We start from the raw sequence: 13,419 nt of genomic DNA on the forward strand, positions 1-13,419 counted from the left end.
ACTGATTGGTTTTGCCAGAGATTTTCATTCAGTAATAATAATAGTAATAAATATCTTTATTTTATTTCTCTTACATTGTTGAACTAATCTTTACCTTTCTTCAAGCTATTATACTTCACCAACCATTAAGCTGTACTCATCCTCGTCAATTAAAAGTTTCTATAGTTCCTTTATTCTTTTGCCAACTCCAATTCTATTTCCATTATACTTCACCTATATACGAATGAAGCAAAAATTCTTGGATTTTTTTTCTTTCAAACGAATCTTGTTTAAGAAATTAACGCCGCCTTTGATGGCTGATGTCTGATGATGATGATGATGAGGATGGAGATGAATGATAATGATGATGATGGCACGGCAAATCGCATTTCACGCTTTGGCATAATCATCTTTGGGTGCTAAAAAGGCGAATGCCCCCTGAAGAGGAGAGGTGCAAGGAAACGGGTTAAGGCGCGGAAAAGGGGGTGTAATTTATGCGACTTGCAACGGTGTCTTCCGCTACTGCAACAACAAACAGAAACACGCAAAAAAAAAAAAACAACAAACATGAGCCATATTTTCACTCAGTTGTTGGGTTTTTTTTACCCTTCTATATCTCTAGGTTTTTTTTCTAGACATTTTTCTTCAAATTTTTCTCTATATTTTTCTCTAAGTTTTTCTCTAGTTTTTCTGTAGTTTTTTCTCCTCTTGTTTTTAATAAGATTTCTTCAAGCAGACGATGACGATGTCTCAAGACAGGTGTACCTGCCACACACAGGTGCATGTCCATATGTTCTTCCCGTCTGTGTTTGTTTTTTCTCCTATTTTTTTCCCCCCTTTGCGTGGCAACATTTGTAATGTTTCGCCCCGTTGACGTCGTCGGCGTTAATAAAGATGCGCCTCCATCTTGGACCTAAGCCCGCTGAGCTGCACCAGGTGAGCTGGGGCTAGGAGGAGGCGGCGGCCTGTGGAGGCGATGGCGATGGCGTCTGCTTGCATTCACTTGTCTATGGGTGGCCTACTTAATTTATGAGACGCGAGAATTCGTTGCTCTGTGTGGAAGAGGCACTGGCACTGGGCACTGTCGGCGTCAGGAGGCTACATGCTGCAATTTGTAATTAGTGTAGGGTGCAGAGCGTAAATCTGCAGCCAAAGAAAATGTATCTGGCAGATACTTAGTGCCTCGCAGGCGACAACCGACGACAACAGAACGGAACGAGGCAACAGCAGTACGGCGGAACCGGGCAGATAATTTGCAGAAAAACATGGAAACATCATGTGATTGACCGCGTTGTTGGTGGGCGAACAAGAAGGAGGTTTGCGGAAATGAGGGATTTCTTAACGGGGTCTTAAGGTGAGAGAGCGAGCTAAATGAATTGATGGCAAACAGCAGGATAACTTAATTAAAAATTCTAAAAGGAAGAAGGGAAAATCTGTGAAGAGTTATGGTTTATTAAATAACGTAGAGTATCTTGTTTAAAGTAAAGAATATTAGGATAGGATTTTCATTTAAACAAAATCATTGAACTTTTAATATAATTCCTACTCTTATTTGCTTTTTTATTCCAAATAAAATTATTTGCACATATTTTATCACTCAAAACAAGTAAAGTTTTTAAAATTGTTGCAATAATTCCAAATAATTACGGCCCTTTCTCTTAGTAAGCATTCCCACAATTTCTGCACACAAGCTTTTTAGCTAGGAAACATTAGTTATTGTCAGGTCACCAAATCCCTAAAATGTGGCACCGCACCCGAAATCCGTCCAAAAAGTCAAATTATAAACATGAATTGCGGACAATTTAGCTGCAGTGGCCTCATTAAAGTTATTATCAGGATGCCGAGCGAGCGAGCAGACTGTTTGTTGGTGAACTTTTTGCTGACACTGTGCGTATGGCGGTGCCACAACAAAGAGCCCAAATGCGACAGGAGGGGGGACACGGGACAAGGGACAGACAGTTTTAATGTTGAGAGGGAAATTCAGGGAGAGCTGGAAATGATTTGGACCGACTGGCAGAATGGAAATGTAAATGCACAATAAAGTAGAAGGATTAAGGATTATGTCACAGCCATACAAACATATGAGAGACAGAGAAACAATGTAGAAAACAATGACAAGAGTGACAAAAATGTTGGCACAGGTTTTTCCTTGCAACTTTTTTTTTTTTGCCTTCATCTCTCCTTCCATCATCTTTCATCCTGGCCAGCAGCATCAGCCTTTATCATCCATTCTCCTGCGGATGATGATGATGATGATGGCCATGTGGACATGTGTTTTGTCAAAGGAAAAGACAAAACGATATGATGATCTATATGACACAGCCAGAAGCAAAACCCACTCGTATATGTACATATATTTTGATACTTAAATGTCAGGCAATATGAAGTGACATTTAATTAGACTGTCCCAAAACTGATGACTGGGTCAGCATAAAAAAAGAAACATAATCAAAGACAGCCGCAAATATTCAGAGAATTCCGTCCCAGAGTCTGCTAATCAAATCCAAGTGAAAGCCGCCTGTGACAACCTTTTTGATGAATGCATTTTGGGGCCACTCGAGAGAAAATTTATAATATACTAGCACAGAGCCTTATTTACTAATCCAGCAGTTTAGTTGAAGTCATTAAAACGGAATGACGTGAGGAGATGCTGGTGATGCTGTGTTGTCCCTTCCAAAAATATGTAAATCCCTCAACTGATAGGAAGGGGAGAGAGAGCTTAGATGAGTAGAAGAGCCCGGCCTAAGCCAAAGTAATTGGAAATTAAATTGGGGGATTTCTCTCGAGTGGAAGTGACAGCCACGTGACAATCAAAGGCTGTATACCATAATGTAACCCACTCACGACAACGCCTCACGTACTCACCTCTAGCCCGGCCTCTGCCCTTCCTCGCTGTTGATGGCCAATAATTGCTTTATCATAGCGAAACTCACTGGCAGGGAATATCATTTTACCATTAATAGAGAGAGAGAGAAAGGGAAACAGAATTTCATGCTGGAATGGAAAACTATGGAATAACATCTATAGAAATGCTATAATAGGCATGGAAAAGATTGTTTTGCCGGCTGGGCTGGGCTGGTCTGGTCTGGTTATGTTATGTGTGGCGCAGAGTAATTTTAATAGGTCATCATATTAAGGGATTCCCGACGACAACGATTCGTTTGCTGTTCCCCAGTTATGGTTATAGTTGTTATTGCAAGGCAATGGAGCTCGGCTCGACTTGTGTGTGTGTGTATCGATTTCATGGCAACAGGGATGCTGTGGGTCCCACTGCACCCCACCCACTCTTCCCTCCCCATTTCACCGGCTTGGTTATTGGCCATTTGCCCACGCGATGACATGTGCGTTTAATTGCGTTTTACTTATTTGACACAAATTAATATGGCACTCGCGCAGGCATTTGGTCTCCCACCCCTTTTCTCATAAGTATGCTATATAATTTTGCCCCGAACTCGATTCTCTCTCTCTCTCTTGGCCAATTAAATATTTCTGCAACACTAAGTTGCGACTGCTCGAAATGGCCAGAACACAACTTTGAGTTTGAGCAGGGCCAGCGGCAAGAAGCAAACCCTTGAAGTGAGAGAAGAAAATCTTTTAAAGTTCTCCCTCTGTGTGTTTGTGTGAGTGGATGCAACCGCACCATAAATCAAATTATGACGACCTGACGAGGAGCGGAAATCATGACCGAAATGTTATTAAGTGCAGCCAAGGGACCCAGAGCTCCATCTTGAACGCAAAAGCAGCTTGGGCTTGAGCAGTCCAGAGAAACCCTTGACCACTTTCGACTCGCAAGTTTGTTTGAGTATTTTACGTTATTAATATTAATATTATTACAAGAGACGACACAAGTTTTTGTGTGGCCCAGGCAGGCGCAGGCTGGCAGGCCGTGTGTGTACACATAATTATGCAATTTAATGAGTTTTCTCTTTGCTGTCGCAGCCCCCGGGCTACTCTACCTTTGCAGAGAGACACACACACACACACACACAGAGCTCCACAACTCCAGCACCACCCCCTTGATAGGACAGCAGCTGCACATGTGCATAATTAATTTTAAAAATTAATTTTACATCAAGGAGTTGCCGGATGTGCGCCAATGTTTCAAAGGCTTTAAGCTTATCTCTTGGGATTGCTATAATAATGCTCTCTTTTTAACCAAAACCATTTATAAAATCCATAATAAAAACCTAGAAAATGGCTAGAATCTCAGTTCTGAACAGAAAATATTCTTCAGAGATGCGAAAAAAAATCGACCTGCAGAGTCAAGGTGAGCTGTGTAACAAAAATGTTGTTGAAGGCAGCAGATGACTGCGACGACTGGGAGGAGGGTGATGATGCGGATGGTGGCTGGTGATGATGATGGTGCGGTTGACTTTGCCACAACAACGCTGCCACCGACGACAACTTGACATGGGAGCTAGCTGAGGCTGAGGCTGAGACTGAGACTGAAACCGAGGCTGGTGACTAGAAAAGACAGGGGCGAAAGCCTCCTCCGTCTGCCGCTGATGTTTGTTTTTTGAGGCCCTGCCAGCCAGTCAGCCTCCCAGCCAGCCTCTCTTCTCGCATTTTCCCTGGGCTGCCATAAACGGAACGAAAACTCCTCACGACAGCGATGAAATTGACGTATAAAGTCAACGGCGTCAACAAAAGTCGTACCTCCTCCTCTTCAGGAGAAGGGATTCTCCATTTCTTCATCTCATCGCCGAGCACATGACAGCACTTTTGAGGCATGTGTGTGTCACGTTCAGCATTTAGCATTTATTGTGTCTGTGTATTTGTTTTTTTCTCCCTTATTTCTTTACTTTTTTTTTTTTTTTTTTTGTATTTTTATTTGTGGTGGGGAATGCCCAAAATTGAATTGAAAAAGTTGGCAAAAGGTGCGCCTGCCTCTGCCCGCCTAGGAGAAATCTTCCGGGTATGGTTGCCCCAAAGTAGACTACAGTTGTTGGTTGGTATTTCCTTTTATTAAACCATAACTTGCTGTCCTGCTCTGGCAGAAATTTTGATTGAAACGAAACGCCAGAGAGTAGTGACTGTGCTGAGTATGGAAATGAGTTTGGAAACGAACGAACGAAGAGCTGATGATGTTCAGGGTTACTCCCATTTGCCAACTTTGATGAAGTTGCCAAAGGAAAACAGAAACAGCAGCAGAAGGATGAGTGAAAATTCTTTTGTGATTTGTGGCATTGTCTTTTCTCTGGCTTGCAGGAAATTAGAAATCTTTGTGAACACACACACTCTGCTCCCCTGTGTGTGTGTGTGTGTCTGCGTGTGGAAAGCCAAGCAAGAAAATTAGAAAGCAAACTGGTTTTTCTGCCATTACAGACATTGGCATTTATATGTCGAGTTAATTAAAAGAAAACTAGTTATGCTAGTACCTCATTCACTCCAACTCCACTCCATCTCCATCTTCATCTTCAGCTAGAAAAAGTCATTAAAAACTAAGGATGAAGTCAGAGTCAGAGTCGAAGCCACAGTTTGTTCGTCAGACAGTGCGTATGATTGATAATGAGTTGAGAGAGACGAAGCAGTGGGAGAGGAGGAAGGAGCTGCCGAGACATCTTCATTTTTCTTCAGCTCATCCTGTCTGGGCAATGCAAAGAATGCACATTTCTTGCAACGGAACTTATTATTTCATTGCACTTGCCTCGGACACTTTCCTGCCACATTCTCCCCTGGAATCCCAGCCCCCATTTTCAACCCATCTCCATCCCCACACCATTTCATTCCATTCCATTGTGTGTGGCCACAGCTTCCAGAGCGGCTGTCATTGTTGTCCTGCCAGCTCCTGCTGGGCTTCAGTTCTTGCTCCTGCTCCAGCACCTTCTCCTCTGACTGCGACTGCGACTGCGGTATTCCCCGGTGTGCCACCTTAAGACATCGCTGCGGGCGTTCCCCCGTGCCGAGCAATAGATATTAACATGGCTTTGGCGGTCGGAGTTGGAGTGGAAGGAGGGGAGGGAGAGGCCAGGATAGGTATCAACTTCTCCCTACTCAGCCAGTGACTGGCTTCCCAGGGTGGCTCCCATTGTCATACCTGTAGGTGCCATTTACATATTGCCTGGCAAAAGTGGTCTCGGTGGAGTAAAGGACAACGGGGCGATATTCATGCGAGCCGGAATTGTAATTTCTGATTTACTTTCATCTTTGATGCGGGCGGCTCGCTGAGAGATCCTTCAAAGGGTTCTAGCGGAAATGTAAATCCAGCGTTTAGGCATGTTTAAGTTGAAATAAATTTGATTCGAGTCTCCTGACAATAGATCAGAGTTTTCTTCTAAGCTTTATGAAATATTATAATACTTTCTAGGAATCTAGAAACAAATTTAAGTCTTCCCAGAACCCTTTATAAGTAGGTTTTATTGATTATTGAATGGGTATATATGTAATGATGCAGTAAAGGATAATAATAAAGGGCTTTTTCAATTGAAATTCTACTCTTTAAAAACCTTTAATACTATAATAATACTTGTTTTACTATTATTTTATCCTTCCTGAAAAATCATAACCTTTAACCGACTTTCCTTTGGTCATTTAAATTAGGCATGGCCATGCTTGGTTCAGCTTTCATATGTATTTATTCTATTTTCTATTTTTTTTTTTTTTCCCCTCCACTATAGTTATCCTGTCGAATGTTAAGTGCGGCAGACTCGTACAAATTATGCGCATTTTTTTCGGGGCAGAACGTACAGAAGAGGACGTTGAGAGCTAAAAGCTCCGGAGTTGTATTCCTCGCGGTCTCTGGCTTTTTCTGTCTAGGTGAGCTGAGCCAGCGTTACATGGGGAATTAGTGCGCATAATTTCATAAGCAAGTCGGCTGCGAGGACCGAGTTCCATGGAGCTGCTGGGAAATGGGAAATGACAGGAAGCTTTTCGCAGTCATCGCGTTGGTCGGTCGCTGCGCAAATATTTTTTGTGGGCCCCCGGGAATGAATGTCTGCTGCCGATGCTGCCGGCAACATTTGTACATATCCCGTACACATATGCCTATGTACAGCGAATACATCGAGTTATGCTGGGAATTTCTTGAAAATGGAGGCTGGGATGGATGGAGGCAGCACGCGGGGGGATGTGTGTATCGGGGATATCTGTACTAAATTGCACATGAAGTGATTTCGAGCGTAAGAAATGCCCCAACAGGAGTACATCAATATTATATATACAGAAATATATATGTATATACGCAGTACGTTTGGAATATGCAGAAAAACTTGGCGCAGGTTCAAAAAAAAAAAAAATAAATTAAGGAGGAGGAAAAATTTCATATCAAAATTACAAACAGGCCCAGGACAGGGGCCTGCAACTCTCTGCCAGAAAAATGTGAATGTGGATGGGATGATGGATGAACGAGGCTGGTCTGAGGACCCCTTGTGTCCCTCATTGTTGTTGCATTGCCAAAAGTGCCGGAAGTCGTGAACTCTGTATGGGAACGTGATTAAATGCATTGCCGGCATTTTGTGCATAAAACTAATTTGCCTAATTTCGTTATTTATTGGCCAGAAATGGCAAATGAAATTTCTAAAACGATTTATGTATGTTCTTCGACACAGTAGTAATTATTTATTTCAATTTATGTCTCTCTCGTTGCAGCCCAAAAAAATATACATCAGCTAAGCAACAGTATTCTTGCTCAACAATAAATTTACGAAAGCTCTGAAGACAAACAAAAGATAAAAAAAAAATACATACACAAGGAATATTTTCATAGCCGTGATTATTTGTTGCATTTTATAAAAGAAAAATACAAGAGGAGTAAAGAGAAAATAACAACACACTGAAGATACAAGGCGGCCAGAAGAACGCAGCGAGCTTAAGCCAACAACGTAGTACGACTAGCAAAAGACACCACCAATTTAGTTTCGATCTAGATACATACAAGCAAAGTAGCCAAAATCTCTATATATATATGTATAGTATATGTATCGATCATCTATGATTGGTATATAGCAAAGGATATATATATATATTTACAAGCCCCGCAACATAAACAAACGCAAGGTGTGCCGTGCCCCCCTCACACATACTCAAAAGACAGAACAGAAGAGATACTGCTGAGATACTGACCGATCTCTCTCTGAGCCCGGTCACATCCCAGATACATTTTCATCTCAACCGCGTTAACACAAAGGCAGCAAAATAGATACCATGGAAGACAATAACACGAGCAGCAGTGCGGGCGGTGCGTCCATTAAACACGAGGATCCATCGGTGACACTCACAATAAGGCTGATTATGCAAGGAAAGGTAAGTTGTATGAAAACTATAAAATCAATTAGAATTTAAGACTTCTAAAACTTGCCTAATTTAATTTTTGAGAATAATTAGATTAATTTTATAAATTTTGGGGGGTGGTTGAATTCAAACTTAAGAATTTTAGGTGCATTTCTTACAAGAAGTTCATAGAAAAACGTTTTATAAATTAAATATTATACAAATTTTAATAGAATTTTAATATCTGAAGCCATACTTCACCAACTTAGTCAAACTGAAAATTCCCTAGATTTTCTCTCTCGCTTCCCTGGCCAAAAGAGATATCCTTTATTTTAATAGTGCTTGAAAAGTGTCACTGCCAGAGATAGGGGATAATTTCTTTGAACGTTGAACAGACATATCTGATTGAAAACAATCCCTAAGAGTCACTCTAACGCAGTGACATCGACCGACCCCAAAGTGGGCTATTCAACTCGCATTTCCGACTCCACCCACACCCGCTTTTCGACTGCAAATGTCTATTAAAATATGAACGCTTTTGTGCACACCATTGACTTCTGTCATCTTAAATATTTATAGACCTCTTTTTCAATTCGCACAAAAATCAATAAGGCGGAGAGACGGGCAGAGAGCGCCGAGTATGGGGCAAACAAACAACAAAAGGCAACCTGGGCCAGAGGAGCAAACAATAACGTAAAAAATTATAAATTAACCCGTGCATTTTGTATGCAAATTAAAATTAAATACGCGCCACGTCACACATTATGCCATCGCAATTTAAGGTAAATTAAAGAGGAGCACGGGGAGAGAGTCAGTACCAGAGAAATATATACATACGTTCGTAGAGATATAAATACAAGGCCATAAAAAGGAGGAGACGTAGTAAGGCATCGGCTATTAAACAATCATTACGGCTCCCAGATATGAGTAATAAAAAGCAAAAGGCAAATAAAATACATCAATTTATAAATTGTTTTCATTGCGCACAACAACAACAACAAAATGCAAACGAGCACACATACATTATGTGCAAATGAATACATATAATATGGTGTGTGTAGGTAGGATGTAGGATCGTAGGAATTTATATCGTTGACAAAATAGCCTGCAGAGCCAACGAGTTAAACCACTCGGAAAAAAACAGATGACAAGTAGAAAAAAATTAAATATTAAAATATATATATTAACCGCAAATCGGGGCCAAGAGCGGTTTAATCAAGGGAAATGTTTGCAATTTCCCAATATAAATACCCCGCGGGGATTCTTTTTTCTATAATAGAGAGTTGAAGCAGTAAAAACAGAAATATTAAATAAAATTGATTTTAAATCAGGTGATAATAGTTTTCATTACGTTTTCATAGGATTTTTTATAATATTTATTGAATATCAACATGCATTTTTTTGCTTAGTTGGTAGATGGAAATAAAATTGTACTTTATTGTTTTCTAGATTTCAAATTGTGGTGTATTTATATTAAAGCTGGTATTTGTAAAAAAATTATTCCAAACTCGACACCACTTAGAGTGTGCAGATGATGCCACTTTACTCAGGTCTCGGGTCTCCATTATAACCAAAAAACCAAAATGATAAGCCAACAAAAGATATTGTTTGCCATCAAACTGCAGCAGCAGCTTCTTTGCCGTGAGCCAGTGATTCATGGCAGTCGCCGAACTACTCAAGATAAAAGCGGCATTAAGCAAAGAGCTAGAAAAACCGACACTAAATAGCTGCTTATTTATTTAATAACAGTCAACAGCCATTAAAAACTATTATTCAACGACATTAGCCAGCCAGCCAGAAAAGGCTGTCACGCAAATCCATAGTGTCGGCGAATGTTGTTGTTTCTGTGTTGAGTTTTTTGAGTTAAGATGCGATGAGAGGTTTGTGCCACTCGAGAGATCTTGGCCAGAAGCTGGGAGAAGGCTGAGACGGAGGCAGCAAACGGGGTCCCGCTCCCCCGAGCACGTGTTGAGCGCCGGCAAAGCTGTCATTTATCTCTTTAGCCTTATTCCCCACACAACCAAAAAAAAAAGCTGATATTCAGCTTTGGATTTTGCCCAGGCATCGATTTAATTATAAATTCGGCCGTTGTTGGATTTTATTTTTATACCCGGACCCGTGCCCGGACCCGTACTCGTACTCGTACCCTTACACCCATCCTCCTCTCCTGTGTAGCCTGTGCTGCAATTGAAAGGCAGCGACAGGTGCAGATAAGGCGACAGTGCGACCAGTGCAATGGGGGGCACTTTACACGATGTGTAGCTGAAAATTGGCAAAAAGGCCAAAAATGTGTTTAGACGCGACAATTTATGGCAGAAACGGCAGAGCAGATCCCAGCCAGACAAAGAAAGCGAATTAAAGCCAAAACAGCTGTCAAAGGGGGGGAAGAGAGGGTGGAAATCCGGGCTACCTGGTCGATCCATCTCTCATCTCCCTTCACCGATCTCCGTAGATCTCATGAATAATTGCGCACTTTTTGGCTTTTACGCAATCTAAAGCACTGGGAGAGAGAGAGAGAAATAAATATTTTGTAAATGTAAATTCTGCACATTTTCTGAGATTTTCTTTATTTTTTTTTTGCCCCTCTCTCTGCTGCTAGCAAACACAAGGACTCGGGCAATAAATTCCCAAGACACTTTTGTGCGGCGCCGACAGACTAAGGCTGTCGTTTTGTTGTTGTCAGTCTCTTGATCGATAGTTATAGATTAGCATGATTTATGCGATTTTTTCAACTGCCGCGCAGATGTGAATAAATTTGAAGCGCAATGCAAATCAAGTGGCGAAAAAGGCAGAAAAAAAATAGGAAGGAGAAAAAGCACCGACAGCCGCAAATAAACAGCGATATAATGTCAACTGAGTTGGCATTAAATTGATTTGAACACGAGTCTAGGCGACACATTCGTCTGATATTGTTTAATTGTGCTTAAAAAAGAGGGGTAAGGAATTTGTGGTAGGTTGAGGGGGAATATAGGGAGATTAAGGGTTGGGATAGGTTGGAAAATAATAAAAAATAAAGCTATAAATCATATATTAAATAGGATGTGAAATTTCCTTAGTATAGCATATTAAACTTACAAATATTTATATAAATTTAATCACAAGAAAGCCATTAAGAAATGTTTTAAAACCATAAAGAAAGCTATAAATCATATATTAAATAGGCTGTGAACATACGTTAGTATACAATTATTTAAATAAATTAAACCACAAGAAAGCCATTAAAAAATGTTTTAAAACTTGTTCTTCATTTTCTCAATTTTATTAACTCAATTTAAAGCTTCATAATTTATCCATCTCCTCATCGCATAAATCTCTTATAAACCTCCCATAAATGCAATTTATTTATTAATGAGCAAATGGAATAAATGTTTATTAGCAGAGGTAGATAACATATATCAGACCTTATAGACAAAGAAGCAATTATAACAAGCCAGAAGGCAATCGTGTGGCGCCCTTTGGCTGGGAGTAGAGCAAGGCCATTAGCACCGCCATAGTTGCCATTGTTATTCGAGTATTTTTGATATTTTCCTGCGTCTCTAATTAACTTTGGCTTATTATTAGTTTCATGCAGAAAGTCACAGTCGGTCTCTGGGTCTGAGTCAGAGTCAGAGTCACAGTTGCAGTTGCAGTTGCATTTGCAGTCGCGTCCAAAGTCGTGATGCAGTTAATTAATTTATGAAAACAAAAAAATGAAAACGGGAAACGCGAGGAAAATAAGCAACAACTACTCACTCTGCCATGCAATCGAGCGACAGAGTGTGGAAAAATAAAAAAATAGATACGAAGAAACAAAAACTAAACACCTTTTTCTTTTGTTTCGGTGTGCCCTGGGCTTTGGGCTTTTGTGTTTTTCTATTCACCTTTTTATTTCTTGGCAGCCATCCGCAAATTGCATAGAAAAGAAACGAAAATGTGGGTTGCTCTCTCGCGTCTAGAATTGCCAGGGCAATCCGCGTCGGTAGACATAGATATTTGCAGTTGTTGTTCTTATTTTTGAATCATGCATTTTTAATTAGTGAAATTGCACGAAGTCGACGACGACGGACGGCACCTTTATGCGAATTTTCATTGCAGTCTGCCACATTTCCCGAGCTCTTGTCTAATTTTAATTAACTCTTTTTTGAAAGAACCTAAACATATACATAGTTGTGTAATCATGATGATATCTGTTTAATGGTTTTTAAAGATTGATAATACATAAGGGGAATATTCTTATAAATTCCTGTTTAAATGAAAAATTTATCTGTAGGCATTGTGAATTCCTTATTTTGATATAATCAAGCGTAAGGCCTTTATAAACTAAATAAGACTATAAAAAATCTTTCTTTTCCTTAAAATTTTATAGTATTTCTTTATTCTTTTTGCCTTCCAATTTCAAATATTTAAACTGTTGACTTGAACTAGCAGCAGCTTCCGAATTTTCCCCCAATGCCTGCAGGAGACATTTCCCATTCGTCCGTGCGTTGTTTTCGTTATTTAATCAAATTAAAAATGTTGCACTTGCTGCGTGGCCTGGCATGGCCCTGGTCCTGCATCTGGCCCTGGCAAATTGTAAATAATTTAACTGTACATTTTTTTTTTTTTGCGTTTTGCTGCCAGAAACAGCAACAACATGCTGAAATTCCCAAAAAAAAAGAAGAAAATATACGTTGCAGGGCGACAAATGCGTTGCATGATTTATTGTAAAGAGGTGTAGGAGAGGGAGAGAGGGGGGAGCAGCACATGTGTGCCACAGCAGGCCATATGTGTACGTATGTTCATACCTTCCCCCTACTTCTCCTGGCCGACCCCCTTTGTCACATTGCATTTTCCAACATTTGTTGCAAGTTTTTCTTGCATTTTTCCTTTGCCATGCCAGCTCCCATAAATGGTTCTCACGGTTTTGCAATTGCTGTCAGAGATTGTTTGCCGCTGATGTTGCTGTGGCCGTTGCTTGTTGGTTGCTGCTGCTGCTGCTGTTTTCTTTTGTATCTGCAATTTATTTATTTTTGTACAAATTTTCAACGCCGGCTCTCTTACTTGAAAAACCAAAATTCACAAAGAGCTTAAAAGGGGAAAAACATGAAACAAGTCATGCTGCCGCTGCCGCTGCTGCTGTCGTTGCTGCTGCTGCTTTGGGTTGTTGTCTAAGCTAAAAGCCAAGTTTGTTTTCTTTTCTCTTTTCACCGTCTTTACTGTCTGCTGCTCCACTAACATCAAAACCTCTCTTTTTTTTTATTTTTCCCCTCATCT

At 40.5% G+C, this 13,419-nt stretch overlaps 1 protein-coding gene across 24 annotated transcripts in view; it reads left to right on the forward strand.

Moving 5' to 3' along the window:
• mub (poly(rC)-binding protein mub) overlaps nt 1–13,419 on the forward strand; it is a 53,629-nt gene that overhangs the window by 23,218 nt on the left and 16,992 nt on the right. For all 24 annotated transcript variants that reach the window (XM_041775384.2, XM_041775387.2, XM_041775388.2 and 21 more), the window contains exon 2: nt 7,567–8,220. In XM_041775384.2, the coding sequence (XP_041631318.1) occupies nt 8,122–8,220 (99 nt within the window). In that variant the 5' untranslated portion in view covers nt 7,567–8,121. The remainder of the gene's footprint in view (nt 1–7,566; nt 8,221–13,419) is intronic.

The sequence above is a fragment of the Drosophila kikkawai genome, chromosome 3L (genome assembly GCF_030179895.1).
Source record: "Drosophila kikkawai strain 14028-0561.14 chromosome 3L, DkikHiC1v2, whole genome shotgun sequence".
Taxonomy (NCBI): domain Eukaryota; kingdom Metazoa; phylum Arthropoda; class Insecta; order Diptera; family Drosophilidae; genus Drosophila; species Drosophila kikkawai.